General features: G+C 48.3%; 1 protein-coding gene across 1 annotated transcript; it reads right to left on the bottom strand.

Moving 5' to 3' along the window:
* Window positions 1-6,778: 6,778 nt before the first annotated feature.
* OPRL1 (opioid related nociceptin receptor 1) lies at window positions 6,779-21,147 on the bottom strand. The gene is made up of 5 exons (XM_065850192.2): window positions 21,027-21,147; window positions 20,486-20,795; window positions 19,756-20,009; window positions 10,100-10,455; window positions 6,779-9,879 (listed from the first exon to the last, which is right to left on the bottom strand). The coding sequence occupies exons 3-5, from the start codon at window positions 19,980-19,982 to the stop codon at window positions 9,356-9,358; spliced, it is 1,107 nt and encodes a 368-aa protein (XP_065706264.1). The 5' UTR covers window positions 19,983-20,009; window positions 20,486-20,795; window positions 21,027-21,147; the 3' UTR covers window positions 6,779-9,355.
* Between the last annotated feature and the right edge of the window lie 5,602 nt (window positions 21,148-26,749).

Raw genomic sequence — 26,749 nt, 5'->3', positions numbered from 1 at the left:
TGGAAAGGACCTTTCAAGTATAAGTCACCCACTTTCAGACCTGACAGTGTCATTGCTGGAGCTTTTCCCCTTTGAATCAAATGTCACGATTGTCACAGGATCACAGTGGCTGAGGTTGGAGACACCTCTGAGAATGCCCAGTCCAACCCGCTGTTCAAACAGGGTCATGTCTGCCCAGGACATGTCCACTTGGGTTTGAATGTCTCTGAGGATGGAGATGCCAACACATCTTCGGGCAACCCGTTCCAGCACTTCACCACTCTCACAATATTCTTTTTCCCTATGTTTAAATGCAATTTCCCATATTTCACTCTGTGCCTCCCATCCTGCAACTGGACCCCACTGAGAAGGGCCCGGCTCCCTGTTCTCTGCACCCTCCACCAGGCACTTCCGCACATCACTCAGCTCCGCCCCCTCCTCCGAGGATGAGCATCCCCATCTCTCAGCATCTCCTCTTAACACAGCATCCTCCCCACCTCTGTGCTTTTCTCTATGTAAAATGCTTAACACAGGAGTGTCAGCTCCTCTCTGCTCTCATGGGGTGCAAGATTACAAAGGGAGAAGGGCCCTGCTCTGGCCAAGGTCTCCCTAGGAGGGGCTCTGGCTCCCATGGGTGCCCCGAGCTGGCCGGTGTGCCAGTGGCAGAGCATCCAGCGGGTCCCTGTGTTTCAAGCCAGCGGCACTAAGCGGCACTCTCTGCTTTCAGCTCAGCATCGCTGTATCTCCTGCAAAGCTGCTGAGCCTCACATGAGAGCTGGTACCACGCTTCTGCGGGGAAAGGTTGCAAATTCAGGCTGTCCATGCCCGGGCAGACCCCCTCTGAGCATGCCAGCCCAGGCCAGGGTGCTGTGGCTGGTTCTGGGAGAGCAGAAACCACCTTGGAGGAGACACTTGCCCGCTCAATGCACAAGTTCACCCAGGGAGAACCTGCTCATTCATTTGAATTTCCTCAGGCTGCTAGGGATCACACCAGCCCACATTAACCCCATCTTGATTGGAGGAGGGCAAACAAATCCCGTTAACAATTCGATGAATAAATCCCTCTCTAAAACAAGCATCCCTTCCAGGGTCTGCAGGATCGTGGGAGGCTGAGTTAGTGACCCTCATGTCTCCCTCCCATTCCAACTCCCTTTCCAGCCAGCTCTGCATCAAGCAGGGAAAACTCAGCCCTGGAACCCAGGAAGTTTCCTTCTGAGACAGTCCAGAATGTCTTAATGAGTGCAAAGGTGCCAGGTAACCTCACAACTCCCCGGTTACGGCAGGAGTTGACGGTTTCCTCTTGCTCCTGCGCACTGAGCAGCATGGAGGAAGGCAGCGGGTTCCTGCCTCCTCCTCCTCTCCAGGAAGGACATCGCCTTCCCCGCTCCGGCAGCACCCACATAGACAGACGTCCTTGGAGGACTCAGCTTCATCCCTTCAAAGGGAGAAGAAACCATTTTCCAACCCAGAAGCAGGAATTAGGGCTCATATTCCCACTGCAGGCTTTAAACGCAGGCATCGGAGATAAGAGGCGGGTATCGGAAATTGCTATTGCTTTTTAAGTCTTTGTGCTGCAGCAATAACGGCTGTTTCGATCGTCCTCGTCCGAGCTGTGCTGCAGCTTGTTCTCCCGTGAAGCTGTAATCCCCTGGTACCTGCGCAGTCTCGCACTGTCTCCTGCTGCTGATCACGACTCAGGGTGAGAAAAGAAATAATACACCACTGAGGGATGAAGGCCCGGCTCTCAGAAGCATCTTTAGATGGAAAAAAAAAAAAAAAAAGTTATTAAAAATGAATGAACAAAAACTTGGAATACAGAAGACATGAAGCAGAAGCATCTCTAGAGGATACTGTTAAAAGTAATCCACGAGAGAGAGAATTTGTCCCTTTTCTGTACAGCCTGACTCATCCACAGTACTTGCCATGTCACTTGCGGGATGCTGGGAGCCCCTGGGTGTCATGTGCTAATGTGACAGTGATGTTCCCACTGCTGAAGAGACATTCCCACCTACTGTTGAAGAGAAGGGGCTCACCAGGCTGGGGTCCCTTTGTGGGACATGGGGACACAGCACTGGCAGGTCCCTGTCCCATGCTCAGGGCAGACAGAATAGTGACAGTAAATATTGCCAAGAGTTTCTCATTGGCATTTGTTTTTCGTAAGCAAAGATGCAAAAATGCAGAGGGAAAAATCAAAGCGGTCTGAATAGCTTTTAATTACAAGCCTCAATTGCTCTATTTTCTCTCAGAAAAGTATCACAATTATCTAACAAAGCTGTTTGAGTTGAATTAGACACTAGCCCTGAGCTTCAAGGGCTGTTTAGTGGCTGTTTGCCCTTTAAAAAAGAAATAATGTTTGATGTCTAGATAAAAACCAGGCACTCCCAGAAGTGCTTACTGCCAAGTCCAGTGCTCACTGGGAAAACAGAGCGAGGCTGGAAAGCTTTTCCCAGGCATCAATGGTGGCTAAAGGACCCCACCAGTGTCCCCTCGCTGCCATCAGTGGGAAGGGGGAATTCCCAGCAAATGGAAAATAAAGTGTAGTCTGGGGAGAAGACCTTCAGCAACAGGCAGCTGTCGCCATTTTCAGTTTTCCTGAGATGTCACTTCTTTCTATGTCTTTCGCCAAAACATCTGTCCATCTCCGTCACCTCCCCTTGTGACGCTGCTTCTCCTGCACAGCTCGTGCCTGAAGAACAAGACACCTCCGAGGCCCAGAACATCCACTGCATGAAACTCAATAAGGCAGCCGGATAAGGACAACAACGAAATAAGGATTTGGTTTCATAAACTTAACCCTCAAATGAGATCAGAGGCTGGTAATTAATAAAGTCAGATTTCAACGCAATGAAAAACCTCCCCCGAGACGCAGCCTGCTGCTGCTTGGTATTGATGGAAACGCTGTGGCTGTAATTACATTTCTCTTAGCTGTGTGATGGAGACAGCAGGCTCCTCTGTGCCATGGGCTGCTCTTGGCCGAGCTTTGTCCTCCCAAGCTGATCCTAAGCTGGGGAGATGAGGCTGATAGTCACCATTTCACCATGGATGGGGCAGGTCAGAGCCAGCAGCTCATCGTGCACCATCCTGATGGGCTCAGCGGCATCGCTAACACGCACTCATCAGAAAACAAGAGGTGGTTTTTCCAAGCGAGCACATTCAAGCTAAACCTCAGTGCAGATGCCAAAGCAAACTGTGGGGAGAAGAGCCCTGGTCGAGTTTCCAGACCCACCTCTGAGCCACCGCAGGAATGCAGGGAGCCAGGATACACACCAGCACCAGAGCCTGGGCTCATTTTCTGCTCTTTCATGCTTAATTCCTGGAGGCAAGTGATTATCTCCGGGAATTTCCTCTGTGGTTAAGCAAAGCAAGAGCAGTGCAAGGCTGAGTTGAGGGCAAGTCCAAAATATGTGACCAAATGACCTGTGCATGTGGAGAATTTGCTATTAATGCCTAACATTGAACAAACATTAAATAGCCAAATCACAACACAAGATTCATTTCACACAGAGGAACTCAAGCTGAAAAGCCACTAATCTTGATTTCATATTAACTACATAGCTTTCGTTTTTATTCCCCGTCGCTGAATGAACCAGCATGGCATGAGCTTTTGGAGCACTCACTGCACATGGCAGACTGAAAACACACAGAGGAATAAATGTTTATAGGACAGACAGAGCCAGTTCCAACTTTGACTGGTCTCTGTGGCCAGGAGAAAGGTGATCTGATGCAATCAAAACCACACTGGGGGAACACGCCAATTCTGTCCGTGGTTTCCTTGGAAAAAATCAAGTTTCCTGCTCGGTTTCTTGCAGATTCATCCTTCATTTCACTACACTGAAAATCTGCTGTTGGGCAGGGCTGGTGCCACTCGGCCCTTGGCTCCAGCCCATCCTGCTTGGCTGCGGATGCAGTGAATGCTCTCCCTGATCACTGCAGGCTACAGCCCTTCACAGCAGTAACATATACTGGGGGAAAACACCTTTTGTTGTGAGAGTGGGCTGGCTGCAAAGGTTCCAAGACCTCCTAGTAATATCTGCTTCCACGGGCTCTGCAGGCAGCATTTCCCACCCAGCAGCTACAAACCACAAAAGGTACAAAGATTTGAGAGGAAAGCAGGAGGAAGGGGCGAGGACATGTAACACCATGCTATACGAATCCACAAATGATCCAACCTGCTGATTACTCAGGAAGATCCTGGGCGATGCCATGTGCCAGCACGGAGCGATGGGTTTGCTCCTGAAGGCCCTTCCAGCAGCTTGACCATGGGAGGACCAAATTCCCAAGAATCCGAACCTGAGATTTGTTCTCCAGGAGGGTGAAGGTGATCCCAGCTGGTGTTGGATATTACCATGCACTTTCTACCCCAGAGTGTTTAGCGAGATTTTGGGCTGCTGAAGCAGCAACCTTGTGTAGCAGGAGAGGCAGGAGGTGGGGGACAGGGCTCTGTGTCCCCAGCATCACTGCTGCAGACAGCTGGGATTTCACTGCATTAAGGGAGAGAGAGAGAGAAAAGACGGCTTACATCGTTGATTAGCATCATCGTTGCCAAGATACATAACTGTGTTGCTCTCTTTATTGATTGTTTCATTCTGTCATGCAATTTATTCAGGTTTCAGGGTTCTGAAAAAAGGACCAAGGGGAGTTCGTGAGTTGTGGGGCTCTGATCTAAAGTGCATCCACTTCAACAGCAGTTCCTTTGCTTGAAAAAATCCTGAGATTCCTTCTTTCAAAATGAATGATGGCCTCAACAAATCTGTTAGCATATCTTGAGCAAAGGTAGCCCCAGTCTGAATGAGCAAGAGGGCAGGTGCAGGCAGCCAAAATAGATGTGCATCAGCTCAGCCATGGCACGGAGTGGCTAGAGATCCTGTAACATCACATCCCCATCTCTAAAAAACCCTATGCCAAGCACCTATTAGCATCACACAGCATATTCTCTAGTTTCTTATAGTCCATCTCTGTTCCTCATGCAGCTCTTGGGTTATGGGCTGATGCTGAAGCCTCAGGTCTACCTCCCATTTTCTCTCCCTTCTTCCAGCATCACCACCTCACAAGCCATTTTTCACCACAAAGCCGAGACAGTTTTCCCTCCTGCAACCCTCCATCCCTCCCATCTCAGCTTCGTGGTTCTCCTCAGCGCAGGAGAAGAACAGGGAGTAAGAGCTGCTCCTTCAGACAGCCCCGGGCAGGGCTTGGGAGGTGCAGATGGCAATTACCAGCTGATTCTGCAAAGTCACAGCCATGAAGCTTCACTGCCACAGATTCACATGGAAACATGACATGAAGCCCTGAATGCACAATGAGGGCTACAGCTCAGGGTCTGTCCGAAGGAAATTCTGCCTGTTGGAGGAAGGAGAAAATTGCTTATGCATAAATATCCACAAAAATAACCGAAGGGAAGCCCAGGAGGATGAGTGGGAAAGCAAACCAGAGTTTTTTCTGGCAGTCTGAATCCCTTTTCTGAGCAGACAGCTAAGGCTGCTCCAGCGCCAGCTGCTTCTGGAGATCCTTTTCATTTAAACAAAGAAGATGCAGCGATGGAGAGCACCCACCTTCCCTACAAAGCATTGCAGGGCAGAGGCTTCCCCCTCTGGGCCCACATGGTCCTATCCAGCAGTGATGGCCCAAAGTGCTCAGAGAGAGATCAGAGCCCAGTTACAGGTCTTTAAGGAGTTAAGGAATCTTTCTCTGGGGTTAAAAACAAAAATACATTTACAGCTGATTTCTGCTGAATATTCACCCAAACCATCTAACCTGTTTGACCTGCAGCTCGGTAAAGAATAATTCTTCCCATGGCATGAAACCACCCAAACTTCAAGTGAAGGTGTAAATTCTGCACCTTATTTCTACTTTTAGAAATTGCGATTCGTGTTGGGGGGCAAGTGGTTGGCTGAAGAACCTGGGTGGGGGAAGAGGAGGGAGAAGTGGCACCGGGAGAGCGGAGCACCCTTCAGACCCAGCGCTGTGCCCAGGAGCTCCTGGGGGAGAGCTCAGTCCCCCCTCATTCATTCCTCGCTCATCCATTCCTCAGCCTTCCCAGCAGTTGTCTCCAGCCAGCAGCAGCAGGGAGAACACTTAGTACGTTAATAAATCCCATAATACTGAATAAAGCACTTCGGTTTATAGTTTTGCTATAAGAACTCATCCCTGGGTACTTAACTAAAGTAGAAAACAAATAAGATTTCAATTGTTTCCCATCATTTTTTTTTTTCTTTTAAGAAAATCATCACTGCTAATAAAAAACCTCTCCTGATACTTACCTGCCTGGGTAGGTACATTGATCTCTGTGCAGAGAAAAGGCAGTTTCCTTACTGCACATCTCACTGGCTAACTCCTCCTTCCTGGCTACAAAACATAGCTTTAGATTTATTTACAGAGCAGTTCTGTAATTCATCGTTCTCCATGATTATGCCTAACCCTGTAACTCCTGGGAAGTGTGTGGGGAGTCACTGGGAAGAGCTGGTTTTAGTCCCACATCTTGCCCTCTAACATCAGGCAGCTGCCCGCACCAGGACCCGGAGCAGCTGGGGTGGTTTGCAGCATGCAGGCAGCTCCAACCACCTATTTTCTATCATTTTCACATCTTCTGTTTCCAGATTGAGTGCAGACAATTTTGCCCCCACAACAAAAGCTCCTACTGACCTCTATCAAAAGGGATAGGATGTTTTGGTGTTATCACATGTGCTCAGCAGCAGGTTTGGCTGGAAAAATAAACACACGTGCGAAGATCCCAGCAGCGCCGGGGTTGAAATAACCCCCTCATCCATGCAGTCAAGTCTTTCAGACTCCACATCACTCAAAGTACAAGGTTTTATTTTCCTTTATTAAAGCACACAAGTAGCCACCTAGGAAATTGTCATGTACACTGCAGTAATTGTAAAATCGAACCAACACAACCATTTCAGCAGAGAATTCAAGAGCCTGCGCTTCAGCCAATCGCAAGCCTTTAATTCCATAGGCACAGTACAATAAAGCTTTTGCTCTCAAGTTTTTGTTGCTCTTCTCGTAACAAACTCCACTGAGCATTGAACAGAATGCCAGAACACGTTCACTGCAAGGGCCACAGAATTACCCAAAAGCTTAGTAAATGCACATTTATTGAGTACTTCATTATGTAAGATCATTGCAGCATTGTCATTATAACAAAATCCATATTTAAAAAAATGCCAAACACTGGTATATTTTCTTTTTTCAGAGGACAGAAATCTACTTAAAAACCCACCCAAGAACTACAAAGTTAGGGTGGCTGTTCCTTAGCCAGCCACTGAAGAAAACTTTCCTGCTCCCTAATGGCACTGCAAGAAGAGCCCAGCCGGTGACTCCCAGGTCCATGTACAACCATACAGCAGGTGATGGGCTGGGAAAACTCAAGGTTGCTCACTGACCAAGGCTACTATTTAATCCGTGAACACAACAGCCCATCAAACTCATATTTTTCCAGGGCGTGGATGCAGCTTGCTGGCAATGCAGTTCTCGGGGAGTTCTCCCAAGCGTGCTTGGGGGTTGTATGAGATTTCCTAGTGAGTGTTTGGGGATAAACATCCATCACAAAGTGCTTAAAGTGCCCAAATTTCCTCCTCCCCCTGCATTATTCAGAGGAAGCGCTAATTGCAAAGTTTGCTATGGTATCCCTCTGGATTCCCAATCAAATGTTAATCAGCATGAAAATCCTCCCAGCTTGAGCAGTTTACAAGGGATCTGGGTCCTATACATGGGACACTAGTATTGCATCTATATTTTAAGTCCAACCATAAGGGAAACACTCTACCTAGAAATATAACATTTGATTCTTTTATACAGCATATATAAAGAACATGACAGCATTAAAATGTTGGCAAATTGATACATTAAAAATACAGAATCTCATAGACCAGAGCACAAGAAATATATTCACACGAAATCTGTACAGTCCGGACAAAGCTGCCGGTTCTCGCGTTGGAGTTGACCTCCCGTCTCCAAACGGAGGTTGTTGCTTTGCTTCCCCATCAGCACCACTGGCCACTGCTGCCCAGATTTCCCCAGGGTTTTGTGCCACAGGGAGAACACAAGTCTGCTGTCCCTGCCAGCACGGAGGGCACTCAGTGGCTAAAATCTTTGGGAACGCTTTCATTATCAAATGAAACGATGGGGTATTTCATTTTCCACAGAGGTCTGGCCTACTGGGAGAGGAAAATCGATCTGTGATTGGCAGGAGGGGTCGGACCTCAGCAGCATTTCCCCAAGTGCTATAAGCATCATGGATCTTATTTCATTTAAAAAATAATAATAATAATAATAAATTATCTTTTACATGGTTTCTGCACCACTTATTTCATGTGGAGCAGGTGGGACTGGTTTAGGCTGCCCCTCCCACTAGAAATGTCCATATATCCTGGAGGAGCTGTTGTTCTGACTTGTCTGAAAAGTTTTCCTCTATACATAAATACATGTATATATAGGCCACTTCATTCCTTCCTCCTCTCACCAAGGAAGATCCCCAAGGCGTGCTTGGCAAGATGAAATCCTATGTTATAGTTGTTCCTATAGCACTATAGAAATGTGTATATACAGACGCATTCTGTCCATTATTCCAATGGAAAAACAGGCTTAAAAACCAAGCAAACAAAAAGCAATAGCAGCATGTAAACAAGGATTTGTGTTCATTTCATCCATCTTCCTCCTCTTCTGAGGGACATTCCTCAGTTTTGACAGTCCCTTCTCATCCCCTGTTCCCTCTCAGAGGTTTCACTGCAGGTCCCGTCCCCAGGAGCTGCCGTTGTCCTCCAGCTCCCATCACGGGGCAGGTTGAATTTCCCTTTCCAGCAGCTCCCTCCTCCTTCCCCGCATCCTTCCCTTCCTGATGACTCATCCCGGAGATGATCTTGGGTTTGGTTTTTTTTGTCTGACGGCTGCTGCCCACTTTGGCTTCAGCAGAGTCTAATTTCAGAGCGATGCCGCAGGAATAAAACCTGCACACAAGCGCCTGGTGAGCCACATGAGCTGTTGGTATCTTCAACAACCCAGAGAGGAAAAAAAGAAATGGAACAGTCTGCATTTTGTCTGTCTCCCAGCAGCAAAAGTGTAAGTCGCAGGAGCAATGCCTGTTTCAAACCCTTAATTCCTGAATTCTCAACAGTGTTGCAAACCACCAGGGTTCCACAGGAATCAAAGGGCTGATTTCAAACATGTTCCTCAGCGCAAGGTGCACTGAAAGTAAAAAGCATCAAAGAGGCTCATTTTTCCTGCATGCTCCGCTTTTCCCAACCCCCAGAATTGTTTCCTCGGTTTCTCGCCTCTGAGTTTTGAGGTCCTGCTAAAGAGCCGTTATCTGAGTTAGCTCTGACGTGGGGGTGGTTGGACTCTGCTGGGCGACAGCCACCATGGGAATTTCCATGCCTAGTCATGCCGGATTGTTAGTCCCCTCCGAGTTCTTGCAGGCGTAAGCCACATCCTTGGCGATGCTGCACATTCTGTTGGACATCTGGAGCTCGGTCCTGAAGGCAGTGGGGAAGCAGAACTTCTTGAAGCATGCCTTGAAGTTCTCGTCTAAGAAGGCGTAGAGCACAGGGTTCAGGCTGCTGTTGGCATAGCCCAGCGCGGTGCAGAAGCAGGAGATGGCCAACTCCAGCTCGCTCTCTGCCTTGGCGCCCAAACACTGGACCAGCACAAAAATCTGGATGGGAGTCCAGCAAATGATGAAGACGGCGACAACCACCAGAACCATTCGGGTGATGCGCCTCAGGTTGCGGTCCTTCTCCTTGGAGCCTGAGAGGACACGGACATTCTTCAGTCTTCTGATCATGAGACTGTAGCAAATGGTGATGATCAACACGGGGATCATAAAGGAGAAGAGAAAGACACAGATGCCGAACACTGGATCCCAGTAATCCACAGGTGAAGGAAGTTTAATTAGACAATCGATTTCTGTGAGTCAAAAATATAAAAAGGAAGGGAAGATCAGCAAACCCATATCAAGAAGAAAAAACACGTTTAGTTCAGGCATGTTAATACTGGGGAAAAAAAGTGATGCAGAAATGCAAAGAGCTAAGGTGGCTTTACAATAGAGAGCTCATCACACCAACGAAACTGGTACCCCTCCTCTTGGCCACCAACACCCCAACCCCACAGATGCCTTTTTACTGACCGTTGTTTTCGTTCTCTGCAGACCCCATCACCATCGCTGGGATGCCAAAGACAGAGGCCAGTGCCCAGATGCAGACGTTCACCACTTTAGCCTTGTGGGGAGTGCGGATGTCCAGTGCTTTGATGGGGTGGCAGATAGCGATGTAGCGGTCCACGCTCATCATCGTCAGGGTGAAGGTGCTTGTGAACATGTTGTAGTAGTCTATGGAGATGGCAATCTTGCAGAGGACATTGCCAAAGGGCCAGAAGCCCAGGAACGTGTCTGTACCCTGGAAGGGCAAGGTCATCAGACACAAGGTGTCAGCCAGAGCGAGGTTAAAGATGTAGATGTTGGTTGCTGTCTTCATCTTGGTGAATCTGAAATGTCAGAATGAGCAATGGTTAGAGCTCCACTGGACCGTGATGGGTAAGACATTGAAGTCTACCGATTTCTGTCACTTTAGGAAGAAAATGCTGTATTTTCCTTATGTAACAAGAGCCCAAACACCACCCTTTGCTTTCTACCCCCCATGTGCTTATCAACACACAGCTCAGCCCTTACAACAGCACAAACTGTGTCTTCACAATCACTTTCATGGGCAGAAGCTTATTCCCAAAGATTGCAAGCGAGGACTGTGACAGCCTGAGGCTGTCAACTCGGACTGTGCTTTTTGAAAAGTCACTTCAGTGAGTCTAATCTAGGATGTCATCAGATCTAGCTTCTTTATAATAAGTAGTGGTGAGAGCTTTACTCAGTAAGCTAATCTGAAAGGCATCATATGGTCCAGGGGGAAGTTGATTAGCCATTTTGTATGGGCTCGTAGCCAAAGACTACGGCTAATGCGAGCTACCAAATCAGAAAGGTCAAATGGTCAGTGGAAAACTAGTGAGGAATGAGGTTTGTATCAGAAATCAAAGTATCACAATGAATCTTTCTAAAGAAAGAGGCAGTTTGGGGATAAAGTAATGAATAAACCCTACTTTAAAAGGGTTTTTTTAATTTCCATGTTACTTTTATCACAGGAACCAACTGCCCCAAAAGAAGATTCACCTTGCTCATCACCTTTTTACGGATGGGAAATGATGCAAACAAAGATATGATCACATACCCAAGGTCACATGCGGAGTCTGCAGAAAGGGAAACTCAACTGTGATTCTGCAAATCTAATGTTTCAGCTCCAGGATGTTCCTCTCACAGGCAAAATAAGAGCTCAAATAGGTATCATTTCAAAACTACAGCTCACCTACTATTTACTACACTAATGGCTTTTGCAGAAATGTTGCCAGAAACGGCAGACAGTGATATGTGTTATTAACAGAGAGCAAGTTCATTTGACGGTAACACTTAAACCCATAAACTGCCGCACTATTGGCAGTTTGACACGCGTTGGAATATTACAGGGTCTGATCTGACCTAAAAAGCCCTTTTTGTCAAACTGATTCAGAACAGCAAACCCACAACTGCAGTCCTCAGCACTGTGTCCTCCCTGACGATCCGAGTTCCATCTCTTGATAGATTATTTGAATGCTCAGAGGAACATTATCACTGCCACACTCTGAACTCTGCTGAGACACATGGTGATCTGGCCAGATTTGCAAGAATAACAGCCAGAAAATCCACAATCCAGAATATAAAGTCTTTTTTTTTTTTTTTCACTTCTCTTAGAGCTCTGAGCTGTGCTTGTATTACAAGTCAGATGTTCAAAAGTGCTATCTACCCAACTGTGGCTTCAGAACACAAGAAAAACAATCCTACGTTGACCCTTGAAAGCCAAGGCAAGCTTTTGGAGCAGGTGAACACTGATGGAAACACTTGAGTGTCCTCACACAAACCTGGACCAGGCTCCTCCTGGCCCAGAAATCACAGCAGCTGACAAAGGCAATGGGTTCTCAGAAAGCCAGCCCAGATGATCTCATATAACCCAAACCAAAAGAGGAAAAATACCTACTTTGAAGGAATAAACAAGCAAAATGCTTTGCAAATCCAACTAGGCAACTGTCAGGGCTTTAACACTTTGGGATTTTCTAATCAGAATTACACAGAAACAAACCCCAGAGCAGTATCTCAGGTCTGTGACTTCTGCTTTATTTGTCTGAATTCTTGCACTTGGAATAAAGGAGGTGATGAATCCAGGGAGCGTGAGATAGGTCTGTGAATGGATTCAGACACTTTCCCCTCTGGGTTAGCAAGGGGATAATTAAATTAAGTTAAATCACTGCTCTTTACCAGTCCACATAAAAATAAATATTGGCAGCTCAGGACATTATTCAGTCACCTAAGCCTGTGCTAGCAAAGCTCTCCTGGAAGCTCTAGTCTCCCTCTGCACACCACAGACCTGGTTGGGCTTGCTCAAGCTTCCCAAAGGCCAGGTTTATTTCAGTCTGTTCTTCCCAGAGGACTGGACTTGCAGGCAATTCATCACAACACACCTCTAACCTTCGCTGCTTTTACTGGTGTTGCAACTTGAGGGAATAACACTTGTGGTTTTGAACAAGCCATGAGCAACTTCACTGTGAAACAGGAAAATTAGAGGTCGCTTGGTTTTCTTTTATTGACCAGTGGGAGAAACAAGCAGCGATTCACCCACCTCTACCACGCATCCTGCATCCACAGGGGACAACGTCACCTTAGACACAGCCCTGTCCCCAACACAGGGAAAAGTTTGGGGCACCTCAGCAAAACCTGAGCTTGGGATGTGCAGGTTACAAACCTTCAGCTTTGTCCTCTCCACCCCAGGAGACCCCCGGCCCCACTCCAGAACAATTCTGAGCAAGAATTCAGAGTCCAGGTGCAATTGCTCAGCCTGGTACTGCAAAATCTGCTCTCCCCAATGCACAGATCCTTCTCTGCTGCCCCTTTTGTCACTTACCTTCTCCCCAAGGTGACAGCACAGCCACCATCCCTTGATGCAGGGACATACTGGGGCAGCTGTTCCATTGCTTACCTCCTTCAAGCGGGTTTTAAGGCTGATTTTGTGCTCTTGAAAAGGTGGGGAAAATTAATTTGCACCTAATTAATTACTTCTAGCTCTGCTTTCTCTGCACTCTGAGAGCCAACAGCCATTATCCCAAACAACTAATGTTCCCAAACATCTCCAGAATGTTCAGTACAAACAAAAAATCAATTAATCACTTCTCGGTAGGATTAACCTCTTTTTTTCTTTTCCTCTGGGAACTGAAAGTGTTCTCTTTCTTAATCTACACCAAAAAAAAAAAATACAAATTAAACCCTCAGGCTCCAGGAGGCACCTCAGGTCCCCCCCATGGCACAGCTTTGATGCAGACAAGCCCGTGGCCTCCACCGAGGACATTAACTCCCTGCTGAGCCACTTTCTCACACTCGGTCACAGAGGCAATTTCCTAATGGAGCATCTCCCACTGGGCAGTTCTCAGCTCTCCAGCCAGCTCCACCTTTATCACCAAAGTAATCGCTTTTGCGCTGCTTCTCCTGCTCTCCTGCCTGCTGAAGCCTAAAAGAAAAAAAACCACACAACACCTGGATATCAGCTCAGCACTCAGTTTTCCCCTCCTTTTTGCTGAAGTAGAGCTCAAGCAGTGTTACCTGGAACCAAGCTGGGCTTTAGCGAGGGGACCCACAGTTTGGGAGAGGACATGGGTAGAAAAAGGCTCTTCCACATATGGGGCTTTGAGGTCCTGTTTTCCACCAGGATGGATTCTGTCCCCGGCTGAGCTGCAAACCTGTTTGAGCATCACTCCCTCCTTCGCACCCAGGGACACCCCAGGGTGAAGGACCAGCCAGCTGCTAGAAACCCACCACACTGCTGCAGAGTGACCAGAGCGAAGCCTTCAGCCCTGGGGAGCCGCGGCATCAGCTCCACGAGCCCTCTGCCTCTTGATTTTGGTTGTCGTAGCTCCAGCTAATTGGGATGCAGACAGTGCTGTTCACCTCAAGCAGCTCCCTCCGTCCCCACCCCACGCCCTGGCAGCAGCGACAGCCTTGGCCACCCTCCCCAGACAAGCACAGGGAAGCAAAACTAAGCAGAAAAGGCTCAGGGAGGATTTTTGCGGAGCTGTTCCCAGCCTCTGGTGGTGGAAATAAGCACCAGTTCACTGACATCTCTGCTCCCAACCTGCTCTCAGGCCATCGGTTGTATGAAGCTGATATTTGATCTGGCACGTACCACCGTAATCTGTCTTCCCAGCCATACACCCACACTGTGCTCTCCATGTCCCTGCCGCTCTGGTCACCTTTTCAGAGTCCACATCATCCTGAAATTACCCAATTCAAGCCAGTTTATTTTTAATGGCCACCCAAAAAAAAAAAAAAAAAAAAAAAAGGAAAAAGTTAAATAACTTTGGACTATGAAGCCGAGCATTACAGAGCAAGCAGCCACCAATGCCAGGATATAAAAAACTATTAATTACCTGGTGGAATGGTGATGGACTAGCAGGGGTTAAGGACTCTGCTGCCAGCCAGGGTGAGCACTGATGCTTTGGGAAAGAGGATTTTCCTGCCCTTTGAGCCTGGACACTGTGTTTAGGTGACTGCAATGAAAAAAGAGCACTCCCCTCCCTCATTCAGGCACTCCATGGGGACCTGTATGGACAGGGACATCGTGGAGCCCAAATTGCTGCCGTGCCGAGGGCAGAGCTGGGTGTCTGCTGCAGCAAAAACCGCTGTGACTCACAGGGATGCTCACGCATCCCTGAGCAGGCAATTGGCCACCAGGAACGATGCTTTGGTCTAAGCGGGGCATTTGTCAGCATCCCTCCTGTAGCAAGGTGTTCTCATCCCTGTTCATCTGCCACACCTGTCTCTGCTGAACTGCTCATCTCCTAAATGTCACTGGGAATTGCCCAGTCCCTGAAAAGCACTGGGAACACCTCATACTAAACAAAGAATTACTGCTGCATAGAGGTAATTCCTTCCCACTGAAGGCAAGGGAAACCAAGAGCCCTCCAGCACATATTAGAGTCGCAGGAGCTGTGTTAGCAGGGGATACACAGGGCTGCTATGAGCCATATGGCTCATGGAGGGCTTGGAAAGTGGGGAGCTGCAGATGAGGAAAGTGGGGAGCTGCAGACCTGCTCCTTGCAGCAGGTCCCCCTCCTGCTCACCTCACCATCCTCCCTCAGCTCCAGTCACTCCACGCAGCACAGAGCCCTTGGCGCGGGTTTCCTTTCTCTATGAATTGCAACAACTGCATTCTATTCTTTGCCAGGAAAAACTAAAAGAGGCTAATTTGGAGAGAACTGAAGTCTCAGATGGCCCCACCAATGTCCGCTGGGTCCCCACTGCCTTAAACACTCGCTCGATTTCAGCTCTGAGACACACAGCTGGTCAAGGCTCTTCCTTTAGAAAGCTTTCTATTAAGCAATCAGCATCTCCACAATGTCACAATTAACTTCATTTTCCGTGTCTCAGCACAGCCAGCTGCCCTCACCCTGTTCTCAGGGATCGATGCTGTTTTCAAGCAGAACAACAGCTGGCGCAGCCATCCCCAGGCACGTCCCCATCACATCCTCATCCTAGTGCTTCACCTGGAAGCAGGGAACATAAGTGTAGGGGCCTGGCAGCCCTAATCTGCCTAAAATGCTCTGAAACAGCATTCTTCACCAGCGAGAGCTGAGCATCCCCAGCACTTTGCTGGCTCCCAACAGAGAGCTGCAAAGAGAAGGGGCCCAGAAATGAGGCATCATCGCTGCTGTGTTCAAACCAGTTGAGCAGAGCTGATGCTGAGAAAGTGAAAATCCTCCAAACCAGCCCTGCTGAGCATCGCAGCAGCATGATGGAGAAGCGGACAAGAGAGGACTTCCTGGGCCAGAAGCTGCACGTTGTCCCTGGTCTCTTCGGTGGCAGCTTGGGGGTCTCTGTCACACCCTGTGCAGCAACACTTGGGTCAGCATCACCTCCAGCCCCATGGGTCACCACCACCTCCAGGGCCATTGCAAGAACAATACACCCTCTTCTCCTTTGCTTTTCTTCCTAAAAAAATCACAAACTAATTTACAGTTCATTCAATTTTCTTCTTAGCATCATGTCAAGAAAACAACCAGCGTTGCACCCAAAGATAATATGTCACTGATTCAATCAGATACTAAAAGCAATTGGCTTACAAAGTCCAGGCAACAACAGGAGCCATTAGTGCAAATTATTTCCCTGCTCATGGCAATGGGGTTGGAGGAGATGACCTTTGAAGGTCCCTTCTAACCCAAACTATTCTGTGGAAGCTCTCGGGCATACAGCCAATAGATCAGAGGGACCTCAGCAGCTTCGTTTCCTCCATTCTCCCCCCAAACCCTCTCTGCCTTGCGCTGTTCAGCTCCTTGTTTCACATTAATTAAAGCACAGTACAGGAAATATATGCAGCAGAGAGCAAACAGCAGCAGGAGGAGGAGGAGGAGGAGGGAGGGGAGGTTTTATCTCTGCTGGAGGAACCCCACAACCAGCAGAACAAAGCCCAGACCAGGCAGGTTCCCTCAACAGACCCTTCACCATCCAGGAAACTGTTCCTGACAAGAGCCTTTCTCCATCTTATCCAATTAGTGCTGCTCAGCATTAGGAGTGGATTGATAGTCACATGATGACCATCTCTATAAATTAATCATTCCAACTGTTAAATCGCTCCAAATGTAATAGAGGGGAAAACCCAGATGAGGCTTTGAATCTGTATTTTTTGTGCAAAATACCAAGAGATTTTAAACTTTTCCCTCGGTGATGCAAAAAACTCATTCAAGAGGAACAAAAACAAGCCTTGCTGATGCCTCCAATTTCCTAAAGTGCCAATATTAGAGTCTTTGTATTTCCCAGCTCCTTCAAAAACAGGAAACAATTACTGACTACATCACTGTACCATTCTTTTTATGGAAGAAAATACACCGTTTTCTTACAGGTCGTGTAACATGTTGAAGACTGGTTATCCCTAGTGAAATATAAGCATGGAAAGAGGAAAAAAAAACAGCTTTTGGAGAGTGCACCACACCTACAGATGGCAAAGGTGCAGCACAGAGGGTTTACCAGTCTTTTTTCCATTAATAGGTGTGTCATTACGAGTCCTAAAACCCCACATTGACTTACCAGCAAACAACTTTCAACCTACTGAAAAAGACGTTATTTAAGGCATGATGCCCAGAAGCACCAAAGCTCCAGGCTGAGGAGAAAAGCCTGTGCTTAGGACGTCATTACCATCCTCCTTGCATGGCCACTGATTTGGCAGCTCTCCTTGAGCCCACATACATGGCCAGGGTCAAGAATTTGAGATCTTGAGTCCAGTTTATCACCATACTTGTTCATGATCTCAACAGACAGGCCAAGGAGAAGAAAATCCTGGGCAGAAATCACCAAAAGTTGGAATTACAGACCCAAGGAAGGTCATTTCCCTGGGTATAACTCAGTTTTAGTCTCAGCTCAGCCCTGAGCTCCCAGGAGACACTGATGGGAAGGACCAGGGGAAACAGCAATTGCTTCACACCTGCTCTAGTTCAGTTATAACTTTCCCAGCACACATTATTCAAGGGGCCCCTCCAAGCTCACAGAGAAGGTTTTTTTGGAAGAACAGAGGTTAATCTAAAAAAAGGAATTCCCAAGTAATTAAAGCTTCTTTTAGCTCTTTTATATATGTAGGGACTGACTGAATAAAGGGGAAACAAGTGGAGAAGGCCTGGGGGAGATGAGGATGACACCTGTCTCCAGTTTTCAATTGCTTAGAACAAGCAAAATGCAGAAGACAAAAAAAAAAAAAAAGAAAAAAAAAAGCTATCTTCGAGGGCAATTCCAGTGCTAAATCCCACTTTCTTTTCTTGGGTCTCATCCAGCCAGAAGGTACCAAAGCCAAAAAGGAGTAGAGCAGAAGTCACCATTCTGAAAGCCTGGTCCAACACAGTCATGGCACATGGCCACCCGACCGGGATGCTGCTTTGGGACATTCATACCCTTGGTGATGCCCTGGGCTGGGTCCCGCTGCCCACATCCCACAAGACCTTTGCAGACAGGGAGAAGATTTCTGCCAAGGCTTCTCCTCCTGACACACATCTGAGGTTCACCCGTGGGACAGCAACTCCCTTGCACACCAGCTCAGTCACCCCAGAGAGCTGCATCACCATGGGACAGGGACTTCTCAGTCCTCACCACACTTACACACACACACAAACACACCAGGTTTACCCTGATGTTTGCTACCACACTGGACAGAAACACGAGCTCTCCAAACATGGCACTGCTGCCCTGCAAACCTCCTCTCTGCATCTCCAGACTCCCCAGGGCCAACATGATCCCTTCTCCCTGCCACAAACTCCTCAGCAGAAAGAGCATGGACAGACTGCCTTATGAACAGTCGTGTTGCTTTGCCCTTGTAGCAAAGAATTAGCCACCGTTCACCAGCCTGCGATACCAAAGACTTCATTTTGCAGCCTCTCCCCCAGCCAAGTTGTCTGTATTGAAGGGAAAGATGCTTTGGAAGCAGCGGGGCTCCTGGCAGGAGTGAGACTGAATCTCATTAGCGTCTGAATACCTGCTAAATATTTTCATCCTCTGTTGGAGGAAAAAACATATTCAAATTTTCCGCTGAGGGTGGTGAGAGCCTGGCCCAGGTTGCCCAGAGAGGTGGTGGATGAACCATCCCTGGAGACATCCCAGGCCAGGCTGGACGGGGCTCTGAGCAACCTGAGCTGGTGAAGATGTCCCTGCTCATGGCAGGGGTGGCACTGGGGGAGCTGGGAATGTCCCTTCCCACCCAAACTATTCTATGATCCTGTCTTTTCCGTGCTGGCAGTACCCACCTGCACTAGGATTCTGCTCCAAGACATGAATAAAATGGAAGCTCACTCCTTAACACACAGGGTACAGAGATCAGAAGTGAGTTGTTGGCATTTAACACAGAATCACAGCCCTAATGGTTGCAGAAACTTATTTTGTGCTTACAGGAGGGAACAGAGTTTCTGATTCCAGGAAACAGGGTGGTTCAAACCACAGCAGAACCAGACAGGAACACTTAAAATGCCATCAAAGTGCGGGGAGGTTGGATAGAACACACTCCGTGCTCTGTCCCTCTGCAAAGGTCCTGCTGCTCTCCCAGCTTCAACATGAAGAGCCAGAGAAGTTGCCTTTGACTCTGCAGCATCCTGTCACATTTTTGCCTATAGTTTCCTAAGGGTTGGCAGAGCTACACCTGTGATTTTTTTTCCTCTGTAAAATAAGACTGAGCCTCCCAGCAGACCCTTTCCCTTGCAACTATATGGAGGTTTGGGAAGTGCCGGCTCCCAGATGGAGCAGCACCTGCAGCCACAGCTGGGGAGCCGGACAGGGCACAGGAGGGACAGGTCCTGGTAAAGCTCCAGCACACCCTGGCAGCAGGAGATGCTCCTGGCCCTTCACCCTTCCCAGGGACATCCAGCTCCCCGCCCGGCAGTTTGCAAAAAATTTTTTAAAAAGCCATTTTTTTTAGCAGATCTGATCACTCTGTTCCATTCTCTGGGTTAAACTTTAGGAGGCACCAGAGGGCAGCTGAAAGCTGGTGGGAACCTTCATCACAGCCTAGGAAGGGAGAAAAACAAATAAAGCCAAAACAGTAAAACAAATGCCACATCGTTATCTCTATAGCACATCGCAATTACCAGGGAAGAACCTGCCTGCTTCACCAGCAGCAGGGATTTCGGGGCGAAGGTCTGCCTGGCTCACAGCCCTCCCCAGAGCCCCCGTCTTGCTCCTGTGTGTCCTACCTGACGATGACATACATGACGGAGCAGTTGCCCACCAGCCCCACGATGCACACAATGGAGTAGACAACCACGATGGTGATTTTGATGCTCAGCGGCAGGAAACTGTCCCCGGTGCTGTTGTTGAACCAGTTACTGGGGAGAAAGCTCAGGTTCAGCATGGAGGAGTCGTTCAGCAGCTTTCTCAGGTCAGGATCTTCCAAAATATGGGCAGGGAAGAGCGGGTCCATCCTGAAACACCAGCCTGTGCCAAGGACCTGCAGCACCAAAGAGACAGTTTTAAGATCCACGGGCAGCACGGGACCGTAGCAAAGCATGTGCATGAGAAACGCGGGGGGAGAAGAGTGATTTATTGCCAGGGAGGTCACAGCTCTCCTCAAACCTCCCCAAAAGCATTTTAAAGGGATGCAACCCCAAGAGCTTGGTGCATCCTGAGCACCCAAGGAGCTCCCGCATTTCTCCACACCTCCGGTGCAGGGGACATGCAGTATGCATAACGCCAGATCTCCCCAGCCTTGGATGCTCCCACCTGCCTCCTCCAGCTCCGTGAGTCCCCCATATGCAGCTTTGTGTCCCCACACCTCCCCGCTGTCCCCCTCCGAGAACCACCGCAGCCTCCCGCCGAGGCTGGGGGCTCAACCTGCCGCTCAGGCACACCCCCCGGCCCTGATTCAGCCCCGGTAAAACACCAGGAAAAGACTAAAGTTGAAAATAAACCCCACTGGTTCCTTACCTGGGCGGAGGGTTCCTCTCTAGCGCTGCTCCCTGCCCCGTGGCTCCACTCCCCGGGGCCGCATCCAGGTACCCCCGGGATGGAGGTGACAAAGCCGGGCTGGGGGGGTAAAAAGCCGGAGGCTCTGCTTCGGAGGCAGCCGGTGGAAGAGGGAGGCGGTGAGGGGCTGCTCCTCGCAGGCAGGGATGCTGCCAGAGCAGGGGGCTGCACCCCGGAGCCCACGTTTTTAAGGAAAAGGGAGGGATGAGGAGAGGGAGGGAGGACGGACGGCGGCTGGGCAGAGCCAGCCCCGGCTGCCTGGCTGCTCCCACTGCGTAAGAGAAAAGCGGAGGGGGGGAAGGAGAAAAAGGAGGGGGGAGCATAATAAATAACCAAAGGCACCAAACAGAAAGCCCACACCTGCGAGCCCAAGGGCAGCGTCCTCCCCCTGCTCCAACCTTACACCGCTCCATCCCATTCCCGGAGCGGGGTCCATAACCCGGCCCCCCCCCCACCTCCCCAAACCTGCCGCAGCCCCCAGCGGGGGAAGGGACCCGCATACCTGGGGGGCTCCTGGCTGGAGGTGATGGAAGGAAAAGGTATGGGGGTATATGGGGGACACGTCTTCGGGAAGCAAATTCCTCCCTCCTCTGCAACCGTGCAACCTGAAGGTTGTGCTAGCGCAGGAGAAGCGGAATGGGGAATATGACCTAGAAACTGGCAAAGATACAAGGAGGACTAAGAGCTGAGGGGGGAGAAAAATTGTCAGTATTTAGTATTCTCATGGCAGCAATCGCTAAAGGTCATTTTTGTAACCCAAAACATCCTGCACCTCAGATCAGAGTTAGAGCAGCACATTTCTTTTCAGAAGCTGCAGTGGCACATTCATCACCTCCAGACAGGGTGATCCATGCAGACCCACAGGTCCCAGTCTGGCCATGGGACACTGACCTTGACAGACCCAGTGCTGAAGAGCTGCAGAGCCACCCTGTATGCCAGTCCCCCACACAGGGTGCAAAGAGAACTTTGGGGTCCATCCCCAGTTTGATCCCAGCTCAGGGGCAGATTGACTGCTGAGAACTAGAGCTGAATGGTCCAGTGCCTCTGGCCATCTGTAGAATTTCCCTGAAAAAGCCATTTCCCAAGAAGTTGTGTTGGGGACACTAGCAGAGACACACGTATCAGATCCCATTTGGGGCACATCACTATTGCCCAGGAGATGGAGAGAAGGAAAATGAGCTTTTGGACAGCAAATGCTGCTTCTCTTCCAGAGCCCATGGACAACCCAACACAGAAGACACATTCTGCTCCAGTTCTGCTTCAATGAATATCTGGAGATATTTAGCACAGAAGCTGCACCTTCTTTACATTGAATGTAACGGTATGGTAATGCATGGTGATTTTCCTGAATGCTTCCACAAGAACAGGTCTCAGCTCTATCAGAGAACAACGGGAAAAAAACATGACCCAGGGATACAGCCTTCTTGTGAAAGATATCAGGTCCTAATGCTTGAAGGGTTTTTTTGCCAGTCCATTAACAGGAGAGTGCAAAAAAAAAATACTAGGCATTACTTTAATTGTTAATGGATTGATTTTCAAAGGCTGAGAGAAGGACAGCAGTAAATCAGCACAAGAGAGCCCAGCTGGACAGCCCAGGAGTCCATGGGAGTGTTTGCAAATTCAGCTTTGCTCCTCTCTGCTGGCTCCCACCCCAAGAAATGCACTTAGTCCTCCACATACTCATTTTATGGTAATTCCGTGCAGCAAATACAGCATGTTCACCTATTTATCTTCTTCTTGTGCTTGTTTTGACTTGAGACAGCCTAGTGTTTCAGAATGACTGCTGTAAAAGGGGACCAGGATTGCCTCCTTGAACTACTGACAGCCAAGACATGCTTTGTGTCTGGGACAAAAATCTGTTCCAAAAATTCTCCTCCTCCTCCCATCTAGCATCTTCACACTGCTCAGCCCTTTGCACAGGAAAAAGCCCAGGATGCTCATGCTGCGCCTTTGGTCCCAGTCTCACTATTCCATACGATTTGAGCCCAATGCTAATTCAACCATGAAGAGATCTGTCCTTCCAGAACATCTCATGGCATCTCCCCTTCCAGTCTTCTCAGGATCCCTGGCATGAGGGGGACAGTCATTTTAAGAGCAGGAGACTGGCCAAATTTCTTCCTCCTCAGAAGTCTCCCCCATGTCCACTGGGATCTCTGCACCGAGACTGAGAAGGAAGGGCACCAACATTTCACCCATATGAGAAAACAAGCAAGTCAAAAACACATTCATGGTGCAAATATATTTTTTTTCCTCAATCCCACTTTCCATTGAATATCTGCAAAAGAAGATTCAAACTGAAAATACAGAAAAGTCTTTTAATTGGGTAAATAATTAGAATAGTCATAAAAAATTAAAACCTATCTCAAAGCAAGCTTTGCGTATATTTGGGGTTTGGGGTTTTTTTTTGCAATTTTTCAGAGGCTTATATTGTAAAGAACCAGAACTGGGGCCCAAACAGGCTCATTCTCTACTTGGGTAATAGATATCTATACACTGGCAGAGGCAGCACAGTGGGCTTTCCCCACATACCTATAGCATAACTATCCCAAACTCCTGGAGCATCAGTACAGCCTACCCAGCCAAGGATGAACAAACCTTATCTATTTCAAGTTAATCTAGTTCAAGCACCAATAATTACATCTACTACTGTTTCAACCAGGTTAACTTGACAGACACTGCTCCTAAATGTGGAGAATTTTTGCTGCTTTTGCAGAAAACAGCCCACAGCCACCTGCACCTCATAATAGCAACAGCCCACAGTTTCTTTGCCTTTCAGGAGGGGAAGACGTCTGCATGTCAGAGCTGTTTTGCCACCTTTAGCACAGTTTGCCAACCTGTTTAATCAAGGCCATCGTGAGCAGAGAATTAATTTTGAAAGCAGTGAAATCATTTCTCATGCAGGGAACAAGCGCTTGGGGAGGATGGGAGGAAGGCTGGGGGGGATGTGGAGAGGCTGGAAAGCGAAGGTTCAAAAATGCAGCTGTCACCCCAGCAATGACGGGCACCTGCCAAAGGCTAATTAGCTAAGTTTGTGCCACAGCCACTACCGGCGAGTGAAATTTGTTCTTAGGACACAAACAGTCACGTAAATTCAGTAACCAAGAACAGGCACACACAGGGGGATGAGCAGCCTCATTTCTCCCACCAGTGTCCACACCACGACCACTGGAAACATCTCTTGTCGATACAGACACCATTGTCCACCCATCGGAGCGGATGGTGCTGGCAGAACTTTGCCACTGGGAATCCATTCCCACAGGTGTCACAGCTCACGCTATGACTGGGGACTCAGCGGTCCTCCACAAAGTGGTGACAAATTCTGTTCCTTATGTGATTTTATAAATCATGTAACAACGGAAGGCAAGAAAGGCTCCAGAAGTGGATTATCTGCCCTCCATTGCCAAAGGACTTGTTCAAAGAATGAGAAATAGCATCTATTAAGAAAGGAGACATTGACTTCTTCGATATTTGCAATAATACATATTCATTGTAGCTTCTGTATTTGCTCCACCAGACTCCTTTTAGAGACAGCAGAAATCTCTGCAGAGCCTCTTTGGCAATGCAAGGCATCAGAATAAAGAAAACCAGAATAACTGTTCACAAGGAGCAAACACATCATGGAAAAAAGATTCTCACTGACTTCAGCCCACGTTGGGACACTACTTAAAAAGCCAGGTCCACTGAGGGTCACCAGGATGTCACAGGCCATGTCCCCACCTCTTTCAAAGTCCCCATTTCCCTCCTATGATCATTGAACTTCTCGGGGAGAGCCCATCAGAGACAAGATCTCAGGATGCACACAGCAGGGTGATGGTGAGGGTCCAGTCCACCTCACAGGGACTGTATATCCCATCTACTCTTGGGCCCAGCCATATATATAACAAGCCCAGACACTTGCACGCAGCCTTTGGTTCCAGCCAGCAGAGAGAAGAAGCTGAGCTCCCCCAGCCCCATGTCCCTGTGAGACAGCTCCACCTGCCCACTCTGGGGTCAGCAACCTGAAAACCCAACAGCACTGCTGGCTGGTAACCCCCTGCCCATCCCTGAGCCTGCAAGTAAGAAACGGATCCATAGGAATGGGTGTATTATACAATAAAACAATTTAATGCAAGAGACAGCTGATCCCCCGGGGCACCTAACGGAGCTGGCGTCAATTGATTCCTCTTTCTAAAATAGCAGGACAGCAAAACAAGTATAATTCATTCCCATTTCAAGCACAAATACAAAGAAAATCTCTACACTTCTACCTATCTTTTTCCTCCAATTTGTTCTCCGGTTCCCAAAGCCGCAGAGTTACAATATCAAGAAATACATCAGCTCTTGCTACATTCCCTGAGACCACGTAAGGGGAGAAAGAAGAGCCATTTAGCCCCCAAAACTTGAGCACAACCTCACAGGAGGAGTGGGTTCAGTCCTATTCCAGTCTCTCCCATGTCTCCACGACCTGCTCGTGCCCTTTGGTCACATCTAAATACAGCGGCCACAAAGATCAGAGGCCCCACACCCCCAAGCTACAAGGGTTCACAGTAAGGAAAAGAACCAGATGCATTTAATGCCAGCAGCATTTGGAAGAATATCACATGCAGTGGCGAGCCTGATCCTCAGCACTTAAAAATAACTAAAGCGGGTTCTGCTTTCACCAAAACTTCATTTAGAGCAAAATCCCTCAAGCTCTAGCAGGAAAAAGAGGGTACATGATGCTACCCACTTAACTGATATTTTGTTGTTTGCTATCATTATTTGCAATTTTCCAGGGACTGATTATTTCAGGTGATTGTGCATGAGGTCATTAACAATCCTCTCTGCAATATCACATGCTTTTTTACAGCCTTATTCCCCTTTGCACCTCAAACCCATCAACCTTAAGGTGAGCAAATCCCTAAACTCTTGCAAGAGAGAAACCCCTCCTCCCTTCTTCCTCCTGTCATTACCTCACTCAGGACACTGATTCTGTTTTTTTAAATCTATCATTCTGGGAATGGGCTCCCAGCATGCAGGGCTCACTATCTGGGAGTCCCCACAGCCCCGATGCTGGGAGAGGAAAGGTCTCTGATCTAGGGAAAGGAAATGACGGTTGCATGACTTACACAGGTACTCAATATGAAACTGAAGCAGATGCTGAATTCAGATTCTCCAAGCTCCATCCCAGCACTTTAACCTCTTACCCCTTCAGGAGGAAAACATCTTGTGCTCAAATGGTGATTTTCACAGAAGTCCTTCAAAGCAAGGACCTGCTTATCACCTCTGTGCTGAAGTCATTTTATGTAGTGAACAGCCTTAAGAGCAGCAAATTCACTGCAAAAAACTCCAGCACCCAGATATTCAACATCCATTTGCTGTCTGCCTTCCCCAAAGAGGTGTCACTCTAGTTCTTGCTGTTATTTGGATCAATAGCAGCTGAGCCCTGATAACTTGCTTTTGGGCAGTTTGTTTTCACAGTTTCAACCTACCTGGATGCAGTTTCAACAGCTTTCCCTTGTTCCATTTTCTAGCAAGAGAAAACAATAGATGTTTTCTGCAGATTACAAGCAACTGTAGAGAGAAATATATTGCCATCAGTTTTTCAAAGGCTTGAATGTCTGTCTTGAAAAGACTCCAGTCTTTAACAGATCTATAACTAGGAAAAACTAGGTGGAGGATATGTATGTAAATAATATGCAACAAGCAGCAGATACACAATATCGCCTCACATATGCTATTTATGCGGTTGTCATGCTCGTTCTGAAGATGTCACGCACAGAGCCATGCCAGGAGGAACATACACACGCTCCAGCTCCCCATCGTTTTAGGTGGGACCGAGAGTCAACAGCCCTGCTGGGATAAGCTGGTTCCAGCAAAGCTGTGCCGCTTCACAGGAGCCAAAAACCCAGGGCTGAAGGTCTGAGAGAATAGGAAAACACTTCTACATTTGTGTCACAGGGATGCCAGTGACTGCAGCCACCCACAGGACCACAAGCACACATACATTGAGTGTGCCCAAGTGCACTGGCGACCATGACAGGGGCTGTCCAGCACCCCAAGCTGCTCAGCTGTCCTTCCCATGAAGGAAATTGTACCATTCTCCTACTAAAATAATATTTAACCCCCATCGAGAACCTCATCCACCTCACCCCAAGTCAAACCCTTACCTAGAGGTTGCTTGGTCCCACAGGGCTGATCTGCTCCACATGCCCCTCACCCTCCACACCACCAAACCTCCTTCCCCAACCCTACATTGACCTTTTA

The sequence above is a fragment of the Patagioenas fasciata genome, chromosome 16, assembly GCF_037038585.1.
Source record: "Patagioenas fasciata isolate bPatFas1 chromosome 16, bPatFas1.hap1, whole genome shotgun sequence".
In the NCBI taxonomy this organism is placed as follows: domain Eukaryota; kingdom Metazoa; phylum Chordata; class Aves; order Columbiformes; family Columbidae; genus Patagioenas; species Patagioenas fasciata.
The sequence above is the reverse complement of the archived record's forward strand: the minus strand, read 5'-3'. Positions and strand labels throughout refer to the sequence as shown.

Coding starts and splice junctions, on each gene's coding strand:
- OPRL1 (XM_065850192.2), bottom strand. CDS start 19,982: ATGGACCCGCTCTTCCCTGCCCATATTTTGGAAGATCCTGACCTGAGA. Junction 10,456..19,755: donor GTCATGTATGTCATCGTCAG/GTAGGACACACA, acceptor CTGACATTTCAG/ATTCACCAAGATGAAGACAG. Junction 9,880..10,099: donor TGCAGAGAACGAAAACAACG/GTCAGTAAAAAG, acceptor TTTGACTCACAG/AAATCGATTGTCTAATTAAA.